General features: G+C 41.1%; 2 protein-coding genes across 6 annotated transcripts in view; one reads left to right on the top strand and one right to left on the bottom strand.

The window, feature by feature from the left end:
* Positions 1-7,246, bottom strand: part of LOC134870905 (caskin-2-like) — a 109,407-nt gene extending 102,161 nt beyond the window's left edge. The window contains exon 1 of one of the 2 annotated variants that reach the window (XM_063893422.1): positions 7,164-7,246. The gene's annotated coding sequence lies outside the window, so the exon portion shown is untranslated. The remainder of the gene's footprint in view (positions 1-7,163) is intronic. The other variant, XM_063893421.1, reaches the window with a different exon arrangement.
* A 526-nt stretch (positions 7,247-7,772) lies between these two features.
* Positions 7,773-11,963, top strand: LOC134870906 (52 kDa repressor of the inhibitor of the protein kinase-like). Of its 4 annotated transcripts, XR_010166612.1 has the most exons (3): positions 7,773-11,174; positions 11,525-11,636; positions 11,779-11,963. XR_010166612.1 is itself a non-coding variant. In XM_063893423.1 (2 exons), the coding sequence occupies exon 1, from the start codon at positions 9,165-9,167 to the stop codon at positions 11,139-11,141; it is 1,977 nt and encodes a 658-aa protein (XP_063749493.1). In that variant the 5' UTR covers positions 7,773-9,164; the 3' UTR covers positions 11,142-11,174; positions 11,525-11,963. The 4 variants fall into 4 exon arrangements, 1 of the variants encoding a protein (XP_063749493.1); XR_010166613.1 differs by having other exon boundaries at positions 7,773-8,176; positions 11,525-11,963; XR_010166611.1 differs by having other exon boundaries at positions 7,773-11,636.
* Positions 11,964-20,414: the final 8,451 nt, after the last annotated feature.

The following is a 20,414-nucleotide window of genomic DNA, read 5'->3' as shown; positions in this document are numbered from 1 at the left end:
AGTGAACACTACTCAAACATCAGCTTCTACGAGGTGGGAGGCGTTTAAGGCCTATACACGAGGGCAAATTATCAGTTATACAAGCAGTATCTCTAATAAACAGAACCTTATACTGTTGGAGTAAGAACAAGATATTAAGGAACTTGACCTTAATGATACAACAGAAACTAGACAGAGACTGGCCATTCTAAGAGCACAGTATAATGAGTGGTCCTCAAATAAGGCATTAAATAGCATAATAAAACTGAAACAGACATTCTACGACCAAGGAGAGAAGGCAGGGAAGCTTCTGGCCTGGCGTTTAAAATCAATGCAGAATGAAAGATCAATTTTAGAAATTAAGTCAGAGGAGGGGACAACAATTACTAATCCACAAGAAATTAATAGTTCTTTCCAGGCATTCTATTTTAAATTGTATATGTCAGAAAGTCCGGCTGCATCTCGTAAAATCCACAGCATCCTAGATCAGATAGAAATACCAGTCCTGACTGAGAGCGCAAAAAAGGAGCTTATCTCTCCAATTGGTGCATCTGAACTGTCAGAAGCCATAGACAGTATGAAGGGAGGGAAAGCGCCAGGACCGGATGGTATTCCTATTGAAATCTACAAAAACTTCAAACACATGCTGTTGGTTCCTTTATTGAACATGTGCGAAGAATCACTTGAGAGGGGGGAGCTGCCGCCATCATTGCGGAACGCACTTATAACTTTAATATTAAAACCGGGAAAGCCCCCCACGAACTGGAATCCTATGTCCTATCTCTTTGATTAACAATGATGCGAAAATAACGGCCAAAGTTCTTGGCAGAAGGTTAGAGAAACAGTTACCAGCTATTATTGCACTAGATCAAAATGGTTTTATTAAAGGAAGACAGGGCTCTCACAATTTTCGTAGGTTAATTAATATTATACATGCCAAAAAAGAAACACCTGATATGGCTGTGATAGGACTCGATGCGGAAAAAGCCTTTGATAGGGTCGAGCACGAATACCTATTTGAGGTGTTAAACCATTTTGGAATAGGCAGCTATTTTCTCAAGTGGGTTAAAACCTTATATCATGACTCAACGGCTTCAGTGATGACCAACTATATGGTATCCAAACAGTTCTCTCTTTCCAGAGGTACAAGACAGGGATGTCCTCTGTCTCCCCTTCTTTTTGTTATGGCCATTTAGCGATTGCGACTGGATACAACACTCAAATAACTGGTATCAAAATTAATAATATTGAGAACAAAATAGGATTGTTTGCAGATGATGTAGTTATTTTTTCGATAGACTTAAAACAATCTATACCTGTTTTATTAACTTTATGGCAGCTTCTCAGGTTACAAGGTTAATGCATCTAAATCTACAGTTCTCTTTCTGAAAAAATCTGAGAGACTAAATCCACCACTAAGTACTCCTTTTAGGAATATTACAGACAGCTTTACATATCTTGGAGTTAAAATCACACCTACGATAGAGTCCATTATACCAGCTAACTATAACCCGATAATTGAGTCTGTAGAAGAATCTATTAACAGGTGGAAATCTTTGCCACTTTCCATGATAGGACGTATTAATGTTCTGAAGATGAATATTCTTCATAAGTTCCTGTACCTTTTCCAATCCATCCCACTTGCTCCCCCTAGTAATTTCTTTCTTAAAATGAAAAAACTGTTTTGTAATTTTATTTGGAACGGTAGACGCTCAAGACTACGCATGACTCTGTTGTACTTACCGTATGACAGAGGCAGGTTAAAACTCCCTTTCCAGGGATATTATTGGGCTGCCCAACTAAGAGCAGCCTCATGTTGGTTTGAACATCAGTCACCGCTGTACTGGATAAGGATGGAGGAAACCACAACTTCTAAAATCCCCTAACACCTCCACTATCCCAATTCTCACCTATCTGGGGGAACAGAAACTTCTTGCAGGTACTAGTGACCTTAGTTTTAAGTTATGGGCAGATAGAGGTATCAGTAAGATTTCAGATCTGTATGAGAATGATAATCTTTTAAGTTTTACTGAGCTCAAACTAAAGTTTAGCGTTGAACTTAAACATTTTTTCAAGTACCTTCAGATAAGAAGCTTCATAACAAAGACACAGAACACTGTAAATCCTCCCTCACTAAATTCTTTGGAAAGGAAAGTTCTGAATCAATATGGAGCAGCTGGATTAATCTCAACGTTTTATCAGATTATCATAGATGCAGCAAAGGAATCGTCAGAGGACAAAAGATTAGCGTGGTGTTCAGACCTCAATGAAGAGATCACGGTAGAAGAGTGGCAAGATATATGTCTCCAATGCCAGGTGCAAACAATAAATACAAGGTTCAAAATCCTACAGTACAAATGGTTGATGAGAATATACTTTACTCCAGAGTTATTGCATCGCATTTACCCCAATACACCAGACGTCAAATGTGGTACACATAAAGGTTGTTTGTTTCACCGCCTCTGGGAATGCACCCTCATTCAAGAGTTTTGGAAAGAGGTTATTACAATTGTGTCCATCTTTATTAAAAACAACTGGTGCTCAGATGTAGAGATAATTTCTTCGGACTGTGTTCCCAGCCTAGAGTACATCATGATCATGATCAGCACGTCAGCTGCCCCACGCGCAGTGGAAATACACTGGACCATGTTTACACTCCTTTCCAGCATGGATATAAAGCCCTCCCCCGCCCCCACTTCGGTAAGTCAGACCACACATCTCTTCTTCTTCTCTCCGTTTACCAGCAGAGACGCTGGATAAACGGCGAGGTCCGAGCTAAACTTAAAGCACGGGCCATCGCGCACAGCGGCGGTGATTTGGATGAGTACAGGAATTCCAGGTATGCACTCCAGAGAGCTATTAGCAGTGCTTAAAGATAATACAGGGACAAGGTGGAGTCTAACTACAAGGGCTCCAACGCCAGAAACATGTGGTCTGGACTAAAAATCTCCCATCCCTCACCCTCCACACTGCCCTCTCCCACCTGGACCAGAGGAACACTTATGTGAGAATGCTGTTCATTGACTACAGTTCAGCATTCAACACCATTGTGCACTCCAAGCTCATCATTAAGCTCAGGGACCTCGGGCTCAACAGCGCCCTCTGTGACTGGATCATGAGCTTCCTGACGGGCAGATCCCAGGCAGTGCGGATGGGGAACATCACATCCTCCACCTTGACCCTCAACACCGGAGCCCCTCAGGATTGTGTGCTCAGCCCTCTCCTCTACTCACTGTTCACGCACGACTGCGTGGCCACACACAGCTCCAACACCATCATCAAGTTTGCTGACGACACGACCGTCATCGGCCTGATCACAGACGGCGACGAGACGGCATACAGAGAGGAGGTCAGAGCCCTGACATCTTTGTGCCAGGACTACAACCTTCATTTCAACGTCAGCAAAACAAAGGAGCTGATTGTGGACTACAGGAAGAGGCAGAGAGAGGCACACACACCCATCACCATCGACGGGACTCCTGTGGAGAGAGTCAGCAGCTTCAGGTTCCTCGGGGTAAACATCAGTGAGGACCTGACATGGACACATCACACCAGGGTCATATCCAAGACGGCTCGACAGCGGCTCTTCTTCCTCCGCAGGCTGCGGAAGTTCAACATGGACTCAAGGATACTCTGCAACTTCTATAGGTGCACCATCAAGAGTATCCTGACTGGCTGCATCACCGCCTGGTATGGCAGTTGCACCTCCCTCAACCGTAAGACTCTACAGAGGGTGGTGAAAACTGCTCAGCACATCACCAGGACGGAGCTGCCATCCATGGAGGGCCTGTACACCCAGCAGTGTAGGAAGAAGGCCGGTAGGATATTAAAGGACCCCCATCACCCGAGCAACATTCTGTTCTATCTGCTGCCGTCTGGCAGACGGTACCGCAGCATCCGGACCAAGACCACCAGACTCAGAGACAGTTTTATACCACAGGCTATAAGACTGCTGAACTTCTGAGCTCTGTGAATGTCTACTCACATCTGCTTATAGTACACATATATATATATTATACATATCTGCCATAAATATCTGTTTATATGTAATATATGCATCTGTCTATACCTCCTCATACAACAGTGTACAGTATTTAAATTACTGTACAGTATATTTAAATAATCTGAAGTTATTCTACATGTATATATTTTACATATTTACATCCTTAGTGTTGTTATTGTATTATTTTCTTGTCTAATTTTTTGCACTATTTTATTTATCTTATTTGCACTATGTATGTTGAGTTGTTGGAGGAGCCTGGGATATAAGATTTTCATGGTCAACATATATGCTGTATCTGCTGTACATATGACAAATAAAACCTTTGGACCTTTGAACCAAGCTGTATGTTTAGCAATAGCAGTAAGAAGATGGTCATATTCAGTCTTCTTGAAGCTAAACATAAAATTGCACTGTCGTGGAAGTCTGTTAACAGACCAAGCTAGCGAATGTGGGTTGAGGGGCTACTGCAATGCCTTGCCTTAGAAAAACTGACATATGTTATTAAAGGGAAATATAATACATTTGTAAAGATGTGGGGCTCATTTATGGAATTTCCGGAGGGGGACGATTTCATGACGGCTTTGTACTGTTCTTGTTTTGTTTTGTTTTGTTGCTTTTTATTTTGTTCACTGATCACATTATGAAGGAACACTTGTATGTGGGATACAATTGATGTCTACCTATGTATGTACATGCCTGCGAAAGGTCTTTTATTTTATTATTTTCTTTTGTTTTTAAACCATGATGAGTAACAGTTAGTTACCAAACAAGCTATGTTCCACTAATATCTAATAATATAATAAGTGCCTTTTTATAATTATTGATGTGCCTATTTTTGTGTTTTGTTTTGTGTCTTTGTATTGTATTGTAAGAAAAGAAAAAAGACAATAAAAACATGTCTCAAAAAAAAAAAAACTTGACCAAACTTTTGTTTGTGTACTCAGATCCAGGAAGCCCAGTCCCTGAGGAGTGTCGCTAATCTGTTGCTCTTCCCATGCAGGAATTAGGTCTCCCTCCATTGATAACATTCCCTGAACTCTGAGAAACCATCGTTTCTGTCAAAACTCTATCTTTAATTCTGACAGCTTTCTGCTATAGTAAAAATATGGGGGAAGAAGGGAAGCGAGGAAAGCTGAATCTCCATGACGAGGCAGAGCAAGGAATGTAATGCTACTTGGGGGGATATGGCAATCAGGAGCGATGGAAAGTGTGAAACCATTCTCCCTGTTTCTACTATGAGGCGCAAAACCAATGAAGAGCAATACAGTTCAGTCTGTGTGCAAAATGAAACCACAATTAGGAAGACATTTCCAACAGTGTGGAGCTTCTAAAGGCAAGCTAAATGTATATTCCTGACATTCCAATAATCCACCTCAAGTGAATTGGATGTTTCAGCAGCAGGCTTTTGTCATTGAGTTTATATCCATGTTGTGCCAAGAGTACACACACAGCAGATCCAGATCATGAGTATACTACCTTTTCTACCAGCCTTTGTAGGCAGTTAGACAAATAATTATTCCTATTGACTACATCATCAAAAGTGTAGCCCAGAAGTGAATGCCAATTAAGTCAAAGTCCACTTTATTGTCAAAGTTTCCGCATGTGTTATACATACAGAACATTGAAATACCATTTCTGGCAGTCCCACAGTGCAAATATAAACAAGAACATATAACATAAAAAGATAAGAGCGTAGAAAAGAAAAAAAAAAGGGCAATGCATGGTTTTGCACTGACACATGATCTAAAACCAGCCAGGCACGCTGACAGCCAGTAAAACACAGATCCCTGCACTGACAGCAGCCAGAATGTAAACAGGGATAGGCAAACAGGCTGTTAGTCTAAATATTAATGAACAAAGGAGGAGTTCAATCCAATGTCTGACATGTTCTGGCTCAAAATATTAACTTTAAGATGGTGAATATTATTTAAAAAATGAATGTGAAGAATGCCAATTTGTTTTCATTGTTTTGAGCTTTGAGGAATGGGGTTTTACTTCTTCATTATTGGTTAAAAAGATCAACAGTGAAAAGTATTTTTGGAACACATTTCCAAGTTAACAATTTCAGAACAAATCCCATTGTCTACTCTGACACTTTAATCCCGCGTTGATTGCCAGTAATGATTAGATCAATTATGACAAGTGTTAAAACCTTTAAGAATTCATTCGTGGAATATTAGGTTCACTTATCTGCAGTAGCATATAATGTACACCCCCAACACAGAGACATATTAACGTGTTATGCTACTTTGTACTTATCCACTTTAATTCAGTAGTTAATATTGTATTTTTACTCCACTACATGTATGTAATCCCTTTAGTTACTTTACAGATTTGGATTAATGATGGTAAATATAATCAAACCTTAAATCAGACTTTAGTTCACCTGGAGTAAATTCAGCAGCTACCCTGCAGTCTACAAAGCCATTCAAACTAGCTGCACCTTTACCAGCTCTGAGAACACTTTAATGATCAATAATTATAAAACATATCAGAGATATTATTCTGGCACCAATCAAACAATAACTACTTTTACTGTCGCTACTTTAAGTACATTGAGATGAGAGTACTTTCTACTTTTACTGGAGGAACATTTTGAATGCAGGACTTTTACTGTAACAGAGTGTTCTACACTCTGGTACTTCTACTTTTACTCAAGTACAAGGTCTGAGTACTTCTACTTTTACTCAAGCAAAAGATCTGAGTACTTCTACTTTTACTCAAGTACAAGATCTGAGTAGGCTACTTCTACTTTTACTCAAGTACAAGATCTGAGTACATCACTCATATATTGGTATGATAAATTAACCGTATATGTCTGCTGTTTTGCTTTGGAGTACACTAAGAGGAATGTTAGATTTGTTGGGAATACTGTAAGCTGCTGAATGAGCGGGAGCATCCAGCAGCATCTCCAGCAGAGAGAGCGTCTAAAACCGACACTCAGCCTCTGTCGTCGGACACGTTCATTATGCTGTGTCCGCTTCTGATGGTACTCGCAGTATAAATCGTGCGTACATCAATCCTCTCCTCGTTCGCCAACTTGTCAGTCTCCCTGTCAGGCTGCTTGCTCCCCGGCGGACACACATAATATTTTATATGTGTTAACAGTTTCTCTATATGGAGGTACTTTTAGTTTTTTCAAAATAAACAGGTTTAAAAGGAAATGAAGCAGTGTTCTCACCTGTTGTGGAGAGTGCAGTGCAAGTGGCAGCAGACGACACACACACATACACACACACACACACACACACACACACACACACACACACACACACACACACACACACACACACACACACACACACACACACAATCCCTTCACGTGTGTCAGTGAGGGCAGAGCGCTGACAGCACGAGACGGAGCCTGCGTGTCAAGTCAACGCACTCAATTTTTACAACTTCCGGTAGTCACTTTCAAAGTAAAGCTAAACAGTTTTAGCTGCTAACACTCAAATTACACATAAAGCATAATTATGTTAAGTACGGTGACCAGATTTGAGGTGGCGAAAAAGAGGACACTTGCGATTGTTGGGGGGGAAGTCTAAGTACAGTAGACTTATGTGCAAAGCGCCATTCAATTTAAGTACACGCTTAATGGTCCCATGAAAAACTGTGAAAACCGGACGTTTTCATGAATTTATTAAAAAAAAACCCGGACGCTCCGGACAGGACATAAAAAGAGGACATGTCCGGGCAAAAGAGGACGTCTGGTCACCCTATGTTAACAGGCCCGTAGCCAGGGGGGATCGAAGGGTTCGTTCGATCCCCCTCCCGCACTCGACCCCCCCCCCCCCCTCCCCCCATACACAGACACGCCCCTCAAGATATGTGGGCTATTCAATGAATGAATTGTTCATCTCCGGTGAATATACATGATTCAAATCTAAATTTACAATATCAAAATCCAGACTAATAAAAAAGAAAAGTAGACTCAGAGAAGTGACGAGTAAGAAAAATGGTTAATATTTCTGTTTACACATTTTGTTCAGACTGTTTTACACCAATCCAGTCGGTGGCGGTAATGCCCCCATTTCTGTTGGTAGCTAGCCTAATCGCCTATTACATAGGAACAAAGAAGAATCAGAAGAATAGCGAAAATGGGTAAAAAAGAAGACAAGGAACGTAAACGAAAGAAGTCGGCGGCAACATTGTCCCAAAACATTGGTGACTTATTCCAGAAAAGGACCAAAATCGGTAAGCTGCTGAGTGCAGGGCTTCTATTTCTTTACTACTTAGCTGCTAGACCTAGCTGCATCTGAACACTCACTGACCTAGGCTACTTGTCAGTGGTTGCCTAGCTCCATTAGGCTATATGCTAGCCCCATCCCTCGCCGAACACAGAAAATACCACTGTCAATTTTGTAGGAAACATAGCGAACGTAACAGTAACTATTTTCGGGATTGTTAAAAGTGTATTGCTTGGCGTGTTAACGTGACTTCGGTGCTTCAATGTCTCCCCCCCTCCATCTCGTTATGCTTGTGCTCTGCAAGTGCCACATAGCTGACAGTTCCCCCCGTCTGTTTTAGACTAGTGTCTGTCTCCTGAGTCTACTGTCTTGACGCAGAGTGTTACCATTTTGTGCTCGCGGCTTCAGATGTCTATGACAGAACTTATTATGTGCAGTTTCGACCTCGGTCTCTATTGGTGCCTCTCCACCTTTTCCTGAAAGTGAAACGGATTTTATGAGGGGTTCCCCCCACACTAAAGCCAAATTATTTTATGCCCATTAGTTGATTTTTAAGAAATGTAAGTGACAATAACATTCAGTAACTCACTTTGCAATGCTGATGATCAAGCTAGGCTGTATTTTACTGTCACCATGCCTGTTGCTCCAGCTAGGCTGTATTTTACTGTCACCATGCCTGTTGCTCCTAAGGCCATAGTAAATAAAATACAGTATAGAGGTGTAAAAAAAAAAGGGGGTTAAACATGGATAGGGTGTATGTGAGTCAATCAGTGTAGTTTCCCTGCACCTGATGTTTGTGTTTCAGGTGCAGATGTTTGTTGTCAGACGTTTGTTGTGTGTGCTTTTTGTTAAAACCGTTTTATGACAAATGCAATATATCTGCTTGATGAAATTACCCAAACCCTCACAATTCTATGTGCACAATAGAAAATAAAATAATTCAGAGAATAAAATTATTATTATGTCTGGTTTGAAATACTCTAAAATTGACTTAAATGTCTTTCTTTTGCTGTATTTATTTAGTGAGTCAGCATGTGGAGGGTGAGCTACCAGCAGCTAGTAGTAGCAGCAATGAAACAGCCTTGCCAGGTAACAGTGCAGTGGAAGAGCAGAGAGATGCAGCAGCTCCTGAAGTGGCTGAGGATGTGAGAGTGAGACAGGCAGCAGAATGTGAGGTAGCCCAGCCGAGCTCTGTACTTGACAGTGACCTTGGCTTCTTCATAGATGCAACCAAATCTATTGAGGAAATAGCACAGGCTGTGTGTCAGATGTCTGATGGCCAAAAGTACAATTTGGTGAAAAACCACGTCAGACCTTCGAAACATTTCATTTTCCCAACTCCATTTATTGGTGGGTGCAACAGGGCATTCAGGTATGATTGGTTTGAGGAGCATGGATGGTGGCTGGTTTACAGCATGAAACTCGATGGCGCTTTCTGCATATGCTGTGCTCTCTTTCTCAATGCCACAGAGAGGAAACAGTCAACTTCACTGATAAATGCGCCCTTCAGTAAATGGCATAAGAAAACGAAGATAATTGGAAGCCACCAATCGAAAGCAAACCATTTAGTGGCATTTGAAAGAGCAAAACTGTTTCGACAGTCACATGAAAACCCCAATACCCGGATATCAGTCCGTATGGACAGTGCAAAGGAGACCAACATCAAAGAGAACAGGCACATTCTCAAGTGCGTTGCAGAGGCTGTTCTCTACTGTGGCCGTCAATGCATTGCACTGAGAGGATCAGCTGAGCAGCAGCATTGTAGTGGCAATCCTGGGAATTTCTTGGCCCTATTGAAACTGCTTTCAAATCACGATGAAAAGCTGAAGCAGCATTTGGAGAAACCAAAGCTAAAAAATGCCACATATCTATCACCTCAAAGCCAAAATGAAATGATTGATGTAATAGGGAAGCACATGATTCAGGCCAAGATCGTGGAAGAGGTCAGGCATGCTCAGATGTACACAGTCCTAGCTGATGAGGTCACATCCCATAATGAAGAGCTGATGCCAATGTGTGTTCGCTTCGTGGACAAAGACTTAAATATCAGAGAGGAGTTGCTTGAGATTTGTACTTTGCCACGGATCACAGGTCGCCACATTGCAAGCGCGATCAAAGATGTGCTGAGTCATCTAAGCATAGAGATTGCTGACTGTCGAGGCCAGGGGTACGATGGCGCCAGCAATATGAGCAGCGAAAATGTTGGCGTTCAAGCTTTGATAAAAAAGGATGCGCCTAAGGCAGTTTATATGCACTGCAATGGGCATTGCTTGAACCTTGTCATTGCACGCTCTTGTGCTCTTCCAGTTGTGCGCAACATGATTGATAAGATGAAGTACATCGTCATGTTCTTCACCTGCAGCCCGAAGAGGGAACACCTTCTCAAGGAGGTTGTAGATAAGGAGGCACATTCTACCGGAAAGCGGAAGCCCCTGATTGACCTCAGCCGCACAAGATGGGCAGCACGGCATGATGCCTACAGTCACTTCTACAGTGCCTTTGTCGCATCAAGGCTCATGGGCCTAATTCCATCTGTCCAGTGCAACTCAGATGTAACGGTGGACATCTCTGAAGCAGTCGCTCTGTACCAAGATGACTTGCCATCACCAGAGGTCATTGACCAGGAGCTGAAACGGTGGAAGTTGAAGTGGCAGGTCAAAGCATTACACCAAAGACCAAGCTCATGTGCCTCAGCTATCAAAGAGTGTGATGAGATGATGTATCCGAACATCTTCAAACTCCTGAAAATTGCATGCACCTTGCCAGTGACCTCCTGCGAATGTGAGAGGTCTGCCAGTGTTCTCCGGAGACTCAACACATTCATGCGGAGCAGCATGGGAGAGGACCGCATGTCATCCTTGGCTCTCATCCATACCCACTACGACATGGCTCTGGATCTGGATGAAGCTGTCGATCTATACTCAAAAATGCACCCAAGACGATTGGAGCTGATGAGCGTTCTGATGCAATAGAAGCCATAGAAGAAGAAGAGGGAGACATGGGGGGTGGGTCATTTCACGTGAAATCAGACACTTTGGGGCCCAACCGACACAGATTTTAATCAAACTTTGTGTGCCTTCTTAGTGGTAAGGTAGAACCCCAGAACTGCATTTGCATGAATCTGGCACTAATATAAGGGAGAAATGGACTAAGAATGTTTTAAGTAAGAGGGTAGGGCACTACACATTCAACCTTGATTATGTCAATTTAAATTACAAAGAGATGGTTTTGATGCTGTTTGAAAGCTCTTTTCTGGAACACTTCAATTTATATCATTATTAATTCATGTTTAAGTTTTAATGACCATACCGATAGTGTACTTCATGAAGTAATTCTTATCTATTTATGTCAACAGTGGAGAGATAGACAATAAAGGACAGCAACAACAGACAGACAGAACAACAACAGAGACAGACAATGGAGGGCAGCAACAGACAGGCAATGGAAGAAAGCAACAGACAACTGAGGTGAGCAACAGAGACAGACAATCACAGATGTAGGAAGTTTGAGTAACACTTACATTTATATCAAATTCTTCATTCTTGTTAAAGTTTTAATGACTATAGAGATAGCTCAATTGAAGCAATTCATGTCCATTTATGTTAACAGTGGGGAGCAACAGACAAAAAATGAAGGACAGCAACAACAGACTCACAACAAACTTGACGATGAATAAAATATGTCTAAATTAAAAGATTTGAAGTGTGCTGGTGTATTTAGGGGGCATTGGAGTAGGGAGCCAAATGAAGTCCACTTTCGGGGGGAAAAGATCCCCCCCCACCACAATGCTGGCTACGGGCCTGTGTTAAGCGACACTCAAAGAGCAAAACCTCAGCTCAAGTCTCCAAAACTCTAAACACATTCTCACCTTTGCACTCAATTTTCAATTCATCTTGGCACTTTTTACAAAACACTGCACACAGTTCTCTCAGGAAGACACAGAAATCTTACAGATTCACTTGTTTGCCATTTTCAAAACACTGCCATTAAAACTGTTGCACACATGAACCAGTTAACAAATGAGTCAATATCACTATAAAGTGTCTTTGGTGCCCTCATCAGAATCACTCAGTCATCATAAAAATGTAGCAGAACAATGAAACTCTGAGGTCTTATTATAAATGCCCAAACACACACATATCAGTACAATGATAAGTCTCTTGAAATGTGTTTCCTTCATTTTATACCATTTTTTTCATTGGATGTACGTGACTTTGGCATGTCCCACACACTGCTCTGCTAACTACAGTGTGTGTAATAAGTGGTTAAATGAGACTAAATTTAAGAAAATATTATTTTATTAGTTTTATTGTCCACAACAAGTTATTTGATAAAACGAGTCATTTTGATCATGTATATTCTATTTTCATAATCATATTGAACATTTTGCATGTGTCCCTGAAATTGCTGTCCAACCTGTCATTATGGGGTAACTGCCCCTTTAAGTAACCCCTGATGTCTTGAGTGGCATTACTACCATCATGTTGTCTTTCTTCAATGGAGGCTGAAACAGTGGGTAGTTGCAGAGTAATACTTACACTTACATTTCGTAATTTTCATCATATTATGTGTGTAGTCGGGTGTTGTCAAGCTTAACATGTCCACTCTGTCATACTGAAATATCAATTACAGTAATATAAAAACCTTTCAGAAATTCGAAATATATTTGTAAAACAGTACACAGTCACCTTGCTAACTGAATCATGTTTCTTACTGAAGGTCCACCATGTGCTCATTAAATGCAAACATTAGCCAAAAATGTCCCCCGTCATTGTCCACCCTGACCCCCGGGTGTGTGTACTATTTATAGTGTACATATCTATATATTATACATATCTGCCATATACATCTGTTTATACGTAATATATGCATCTGTCCATACCTCCTCATTCAACAGTGTAAAGTATTTAAATACTTTCAATGTATTCCACATATGTATATATTTCACATCCTCAAATCTTTATTGTTGTTATTGTAAATATTCTTCTCTCTTTTTGCACTATTTTATTTATCTTATTAACCATGTATGTTGAGTTGTTTGGAGGAGCATGGGACATAAGATTTTCATTGCCAACATATACGTTGTATATGCTGTGCATATGACCAATAAAACCTTGAAACCACAGTCACCTTGCTAACTGAATCATGTTTCTTACTGAAGGTCCACCATGTGCTCATTAAATGCGAACATTAGCCAAAAATGTCCACCCTGTCATTGTCCACCCTGACCCCTGGGTGGACATATTTTGCTGTTTGCATGTAGATTGTTAATTTATTTTTAAAAAGTGTTGGAGCTTGACCAACATGCATTTCCAACAGCATAACATCTACTTACAGTTGTTTACAGTTGTTAAGACACTAAAATGACATGCATAGCACAATTATTTAAACTGACACAGAGAGCAAAACCTCTTCTCAAGTCTCCAAAACTCTAAACACATTTTCTGCTTTACACACATTTTGCAATTCAAAATGGCACTTTTTAAATGCACTGAACATGGTTCTCTGCATAAGACACAACAATCTGACTTACAGTCACATGTTTGCCATATCAAAACACTGCCATTCAAAATAACACTTCATGAGCTAATTGGCCAAAAATATGTGCCACCTGGCCAAACACCTCAATGCTTAATTGTTAGCATTTCAATCAGGAAGTAAGCACAATAAAAGCACCACAGGTGAGCATCTCTTTTTTACAACAACAATGGAAAACGTTGCAGAGAGAGGAAGAGGAAGGGTGAGAATGAGAGGAGGAGGAAGAGTGAGAGGTAGGGGTAGAGCTGGTAGAGGAGTTCATGGCCAAAGACAACAACTTTCAAATGAAATCAGAGCAACCTTAGTTGATCATGTCATCAACCATGGGCTGACAATGCGAGAGGCTGGACAGAGAGAGCAGCCCAACATGAGCCGTTTTACTGTCGCCTCTGTCATCCGGACATTTAGACTGGAGCACAGGTATGCAACCAAAATTTCTTTCACACTTTGTAGCACATGTCATTTCATAGTGTATCAGTTGGGTGACACCTGTTTACTTCATGAATGGCTGATGTCATACACTTACTTACTGTACACGTTTCCTGTATCATTTACTCTACTGTGGGGGAAATATCTTTAGGCTGCATTGCCCTATGTTTTTGTTTTTTTGTTTTTCTAAAGGACTGAGAGACGCAACCATGGTGGAGGAAGGGGCCTAATGTTCACCGGGGCACAGGAAGCTGCCATTGTAAACTTGGTTTTGGAAAGTAATGAAATCAGATTACTGTAAGAACATACATGCAACATGGTTTCCCAGTGTACTGGATAACAGCATATTGACTGATTTTTGTTCTTTGTTTCTAGGGAGTTCTGGAAATGGATGCTCATGCAATCCCGCATGAGTTCATCTTTGTAGATGAGGCTGGGTTCAACTTAGCAAAGACCAGAAGAAGGGGAAGGAACGTCATTGGCCACAGAGCCATTATAGATGTTCCTGGCCAACGTGGTGGGAACATCACAATGTGCACTGCCATCTCCAATACGCATGGTGTCCTCCACCGTCATGCCAACCTTGGACCATACAACACAGCCCATTGTCTCACATTTCTGGACAGACTCCACAATATTCTCATACCACCAGAGCGTATGAATGATGCAGAGCATCGAAGAAACAGGTATGTTATAGTATGGGACAACGTGAGCTTTCATCATGCAGCCCCAGTCCAAACCTGGTTTGCTGACCACCCACCATTTGTCGTGCAATACCTTCCACCATACTCACCATTTTTGAACCCCATAGAAGAGTTCTTTTCAGCATGGCGGTGGAAGGTTTACGACCGGCAGCCCTTTGTGCGCATGCCTCTTTTGCAGGCTATGGAAGAGGCATGTGATGAAATTGATGTGGGTGCGATTCAGGGATGGATAAGGCACTCAAGGCGCTTCTTCCCTCGATGTCTGGCAAGGGAAGATATTGCCTGTGATGTGGACGAGGCATTGTGGCCAGATCCAGCTATGCGGAAAGATGCTGCGTAATTACAGTATTTTTCTCGCCTCTTTTTTTCATATATTTTTTTCTGCACATTTTTTCTGTAATTTTCTTTTTCAGTTTACTGTTTTTCGTTAGCATATTTTTGTTCACTCCAATGTATCTGCTGTACATATTTTGCATTTACTTTTTTGGTGAAAAATACAAAATAACAGCAGCATGTGTGTGTATCTACAAATATTTCTGTGCATGTGAACAATCTGAAGAATTTTCAAATTTGAACTATTTTAGTATTATGGCAAAGCTTACTAAAGAGGTTAGTACATTTTGCCCAACAGTGTGTAGTTGGTGAGACAAAAATCTGGTAATATGAATGAAGTGTGTGCCGTTTGGTGCAAAAGTTAGATTTTCATAATGGTATATGTAGTTTTGGTTGCAGTGCTTCATTTTGCAGCATATATGAAGTATTTTGCAGTTTGGGTATGTGGTTGTGTGAATTGTGTTAAGTATTTTTGATAAACCAGGATGGTTTCCAAAATTGTGTTTAACCAATTGTAAAAAACTGTAATAAAATGAATATGAAGTTCAATGGAAAATCTCAGCTTTTTTATTTTGGAAATGGGTAAGTCTCAAAGGCACCTTACGGTGATATTGACCCAAGTACACGCGCCAAATGACCACAAACATGGAACTGCTTTAGTCTTGACACAATAATCAGGATGTAAGCACTATAAAAAGACTACACATAACAACTTTTTACAACAACAATGGATACATGGACATTACAGCGACCGGAAGAGCTAGAGGGAGATCTAGTAATGGAGGAGATGTTTTCAGCATGGAGCTGTACGAGCATCAGCCCTGTGTTCATGCCTCTTCTACAGGCAGTGGGAGAGAGGGGAGATATCCTCTGTGATGGTGAAAAGGTGCTGGGGCCACACACAGCTAGGTCACAAATCAAAATAAAGTTTTTTGTATAAATAAATCTTTATATTTTTTTACCTCAAAGTTACTTTTCCATGTACTGTATTTGATAGAAAGCCTATTTCTGTTGAAGCAACTCTCACTGTGCATGCATGGTGGTGTGTTTTGTTCCAACTGTATATTGGTGTTTCTGCATGTATTTCTCGAGTGCAGAATTTTGTAATGAAGATTTTCAGAACAAAATTATCTTTTGGTCAGATGGCCTATATTGGAGATGTAAGAGTAAAAGGGAGAAACGGAAGGGAGGTCATCGCCAGAATTGACCAGCCGGCTTAGGACTCAAACCAGCCTACTGGGCTAAAGTTTTCTGTATACAGGCCACCAGCTCTAACCACTAACCTATCTGCCAGCCATATAGAAGAAATTTAGATTGAGAACCGTGTCTAGTTGGTTAGACACAGATCTAGTTTCTACCCTCCATGTCTGCAGGGAAGATGTTCCTGTTGATGATGAGGCCAGACCCTAGCCTAGTCCTACCAGACTCTCGTACTACATTTCATTTGTACAGAGAGTCTGGCCACTCCCCATTGACAAGTGTTTTTTACTTGAAGGCGGGTACTCTGTGGAAGTTTAAAACTATTGGATCTGCCCAGTGCCACTCTGGATCTGCCCTAACCAATCGATAACATTTGGTTGTGACGTATGTCATGCGCGGCAGCATTGCCACAACGGACCGAATGGCTTCGCTCGCATCTTTCTGCGCCGCCATTGCTGAACTACAACTCAAACTCGCGCTCAACGTCATCGTTCTCAGCCACTCCCTCTGTTCGCTGATTTGACAGGTAAAGATTGGCCGGAGAAAACCCGTGAATATACCCACGGGCGGTACTATTCATTGGACAAGGACGGGCAATTGCCTGGGGCCTCGGCCCCCAGGGGGCCTCGTCGTCGCGTTATTCGTATTTCGTTTTTCACTTTTTTTTATGATGTATTTATTTATTGTTATTGCAAACAACCAATATTCTATAATAAACATGACAACACAATTATTTGGATTCATGATTGATCCTGAATTCATCCTAAATCAAAGGACTTCAGGTCTGTTTTCTGTCACCATAGCAACTCGTCTGAACGTTCATGGTGGTGGTGGTGTGTGGAGCAGTCGGATGTGACGTCACTCCCAGTTCTGACCTCGAAGAAAACCTCGAAACGGTTTCTAAGTGGTAGTGAAAAAAGGAAGAGAAAAAGGGAGGGTGAGCAGTTTGTGGAGAAATTGCCTATCTAACAAATTTCTTCCACTTGAAGAATTCTTCCACAGAAGAAGAACTAATTTTGGATAGTGTTAGCACAACATCTGGTGAGTTGAGTTTAGTTACTGCTAGCAGCAGCAGTGGCACAGATGCACCACCAACTACTTCTACCAACGATGATGATCATGCGAAACAGTCGTTTGGGACCAAGTCACTGACATTGCCGAAATTGACAACACTGACGCACTTGCTGGTGATGCCACGGCCACCACTCCAGCGGCAGAATCGCTATCGTTGATGGGTGAAACCGAATGCAGTAATGTTAACATCAACGTAAACGTGAGTATCAGCGAAGACCCTGCATTATGGCCAAACAAGTTAACAGACAGAGAGCGAGCTGAAATAGTTTTTAAAAAAAGGCCCAGTGCAAATTAAGAACTTTGATTTCCACAAAATACGGATAAACCACCCAGAAGATTTACCAAAGAAAGCTATGCCATGACGATGAGAAATGGAGAGAAAATCAACAGAAAGTGGCTGGTTTATTCAGTCGGTGCTGATGCAGTCTATTGTTTTGGTTTTCGCATCTTCGGGGAATCAAACACGCCGCTTAGTTGGTTTTCCAATGGTTTTCGTACGTGGAAACATATTACCGAGCACCCCTTGAGACTGATATACACACACACACACACACACACACACACAAACACGCACACTCACACACCACCCATAATTGTAAGGATTTCAAAGGATTGTTATTACTGTTTTTTACTGTCAATTTTATCTATTCAAAATAAATATTGTGTGTCACTAAGTATGCCTCAGTATTACAAAGACATGTTTGTGTGTGTGGGCCTGGGGCGAGGCTCCAAATTGTCCTTTGCCCAGGGCCTCAAATTTCCTAAAACCACACCTGAATATACCGAAAACCCAGACAGAGTGCTGAAGGGAAATGAAAATTGAGCGGAAGTAGTGCAGCAAAACATCTTTTCATTTTGTGCCTGTCGAATCTAAGCTGTATATCCATGGATCACACACGCAGAATACACGCACTCTTGTTTAGTAATTCTGAAAACAGTCATAAATAAATAAACTCCAAGAGGAAAAAGATACAAACAGTCTGGTTAACACCAGAAGTTATTCTTATCACCTCAATCAACCCACACTGGGACCTCATTATAGTTTAACTGAGGGACTCAAATGAAGGCTAAATGTAAATGTATCTAATTCTGAATGTATCTGGTGATAACAGTGCGAGTAAAACGTGAAACTGTCTCGTATATCATTTTTAATTACAGCACTTAGAGCCAAGTCAACAGGTGAAATTAAACTGTGGCTTCTACTCTTTACTATCATTAAAAAAAAGCTTTGGATCGTTATTGGAAAAGGATTGTAAAAAAGAAAAATCGAAAAATGCAGGTGCATACAGAAGACAAGAATAAACATTACAAAAACTGAAAAGAAAGTAAGGTACATACAAAAAAGTACTAGGGCTTTTACACATATAATATTTTTTAATTGTGCTTAACGGTTAATTAGCATTTTTATTTTGCATTCATTTGAGTGCTTTTAAAAAAATAAAGAAACTCATTGTGAAATACAGAAAATGTTTTTTGTTTTTTTGTGGTGCTGAATTCTGTAGAGACTTGGCTTGGGAACCAGAAGTCTTCTTAATACCAAGTGCTACCGAGGTGTCCCTGAGCAAGGCACCGTTCCCCACACTGCTCCCGGTGCCGTACATATGGCCGTCCACTGCTCCTAACTAGGATGGGTCAAATACAGAATGTGAATTTCCCCTCTGTGGGACGATTAAGGGTTCCTTTTTAAATGTTGATTTATGAATATAAAATGTACATAGAATAACAATATCATCGACAAATGTTATTGTCTAAAGTAAGTCAATAAATTATGTTGTTTTGAAAAAATGTGGTCCCCCTGCATCACCAAGTTACCGCAGACAGCGGACGCCAGGGCAGTGTGCTGGCGACCCCTGCTGGTGTTGACACTAGACTAACGTCACCTCAGCGCAGTTTCTTTATTGAAAACCTCCACTTAACATATTTGCTTTTGGGTACCTCGGCAGTGGTCCATGACGTGAACTAGCCCCTCTCCAGTTGCAATCCACACTCCATATTTCTTGGTCCCAACGGGACATGAACCGGCAACCCTTCGGTCCAAAGTCCAAGTCCCTACAGACTGAACCACTGCTGTCCTGAATTGTTGAGCTGCAAGAGCCACTTGAAGAACACTGGTCTCCAAGTCGCACAGGTAAACATCCTAACATTGTGTTTTGGTGAACATAAATCAAAAGTAAGAATAACAATATCTCAAAATTCACATCAGAGACCCCTCTCCTCCTTTGTTTAATATCTTCTTTAGAGCAAGAACCTTCTTTCTAATGAATCACTTATCTGTGACAGAGAGCACAATTCAGTGTGTCATTTAACAAAGGTAAGCACACAGTGCTAGAAACAAAGACAAATACACCTCTGTGTTTGAGTGAAGCGATTATAGGTGTGGCTGAATACTCTGAATGTCTCACTGCCTCAAAGCAAGAAAGAATATTCAACACTCGCTTGGCTATTGTTATTATCACAGTGTGGCGCCACTAATAGAAAACTCTCCAACTTATTAAATCATGGCCTATTAAAAGATTGGCAGCCAGACACCAACCGGTGATCAAGATGTCCTGGTTTCACTTGAACTTATGGCCTATTAAATTCGGGTTGAATAATATTACTGTATTTTTTCTTAGGGCCGGAAACAAATATTTTAAATATCAGGCCTAATTTGGACTGTTTAATTCATGTTTAACTTATATGACAATTAAATCTTGCACAGCATTTCACATGATTTTGACAGAAACGATTGAGCATCCTGCTTACAGCCCTCAGTTCTTAATGTAGGAAAATGACGCGAAGTGGCAAGCAAACTGAATACAAAAGTTTCTGCCTCTACATATCTACGTGTTTTTTTATCATGTTGAATCCCTGACAAACTGTAGCTTTTTCCGACATTAGTGTCGTTTTTATTTAAAGAGCCATAATGTCACGTGTTGTATTTCACAGAATCAACCCGGCGGGATGAATGTTGTTCCTGCTCTGTGT

The sequence above is a fragment of the Eleginops maclovinus genome, chromosome 10, assembly GCF_036324505.1.
Source record: "Eleginops maclovinus isolate JMC-PN-2008 ecotype Puerto Natales chromosome 10, JC_Emac_rtc_rv5, whole genome shotgun sequence".
NCBI lineage: Eukaryota > Metazoa > Chordata > Actinopteri > Perciformes > Eleginopidae > Eleginops > Eleginops maclovinus.
This window is presented reverse-complemented; position numbering and strand designations above follow the sequence as displayed.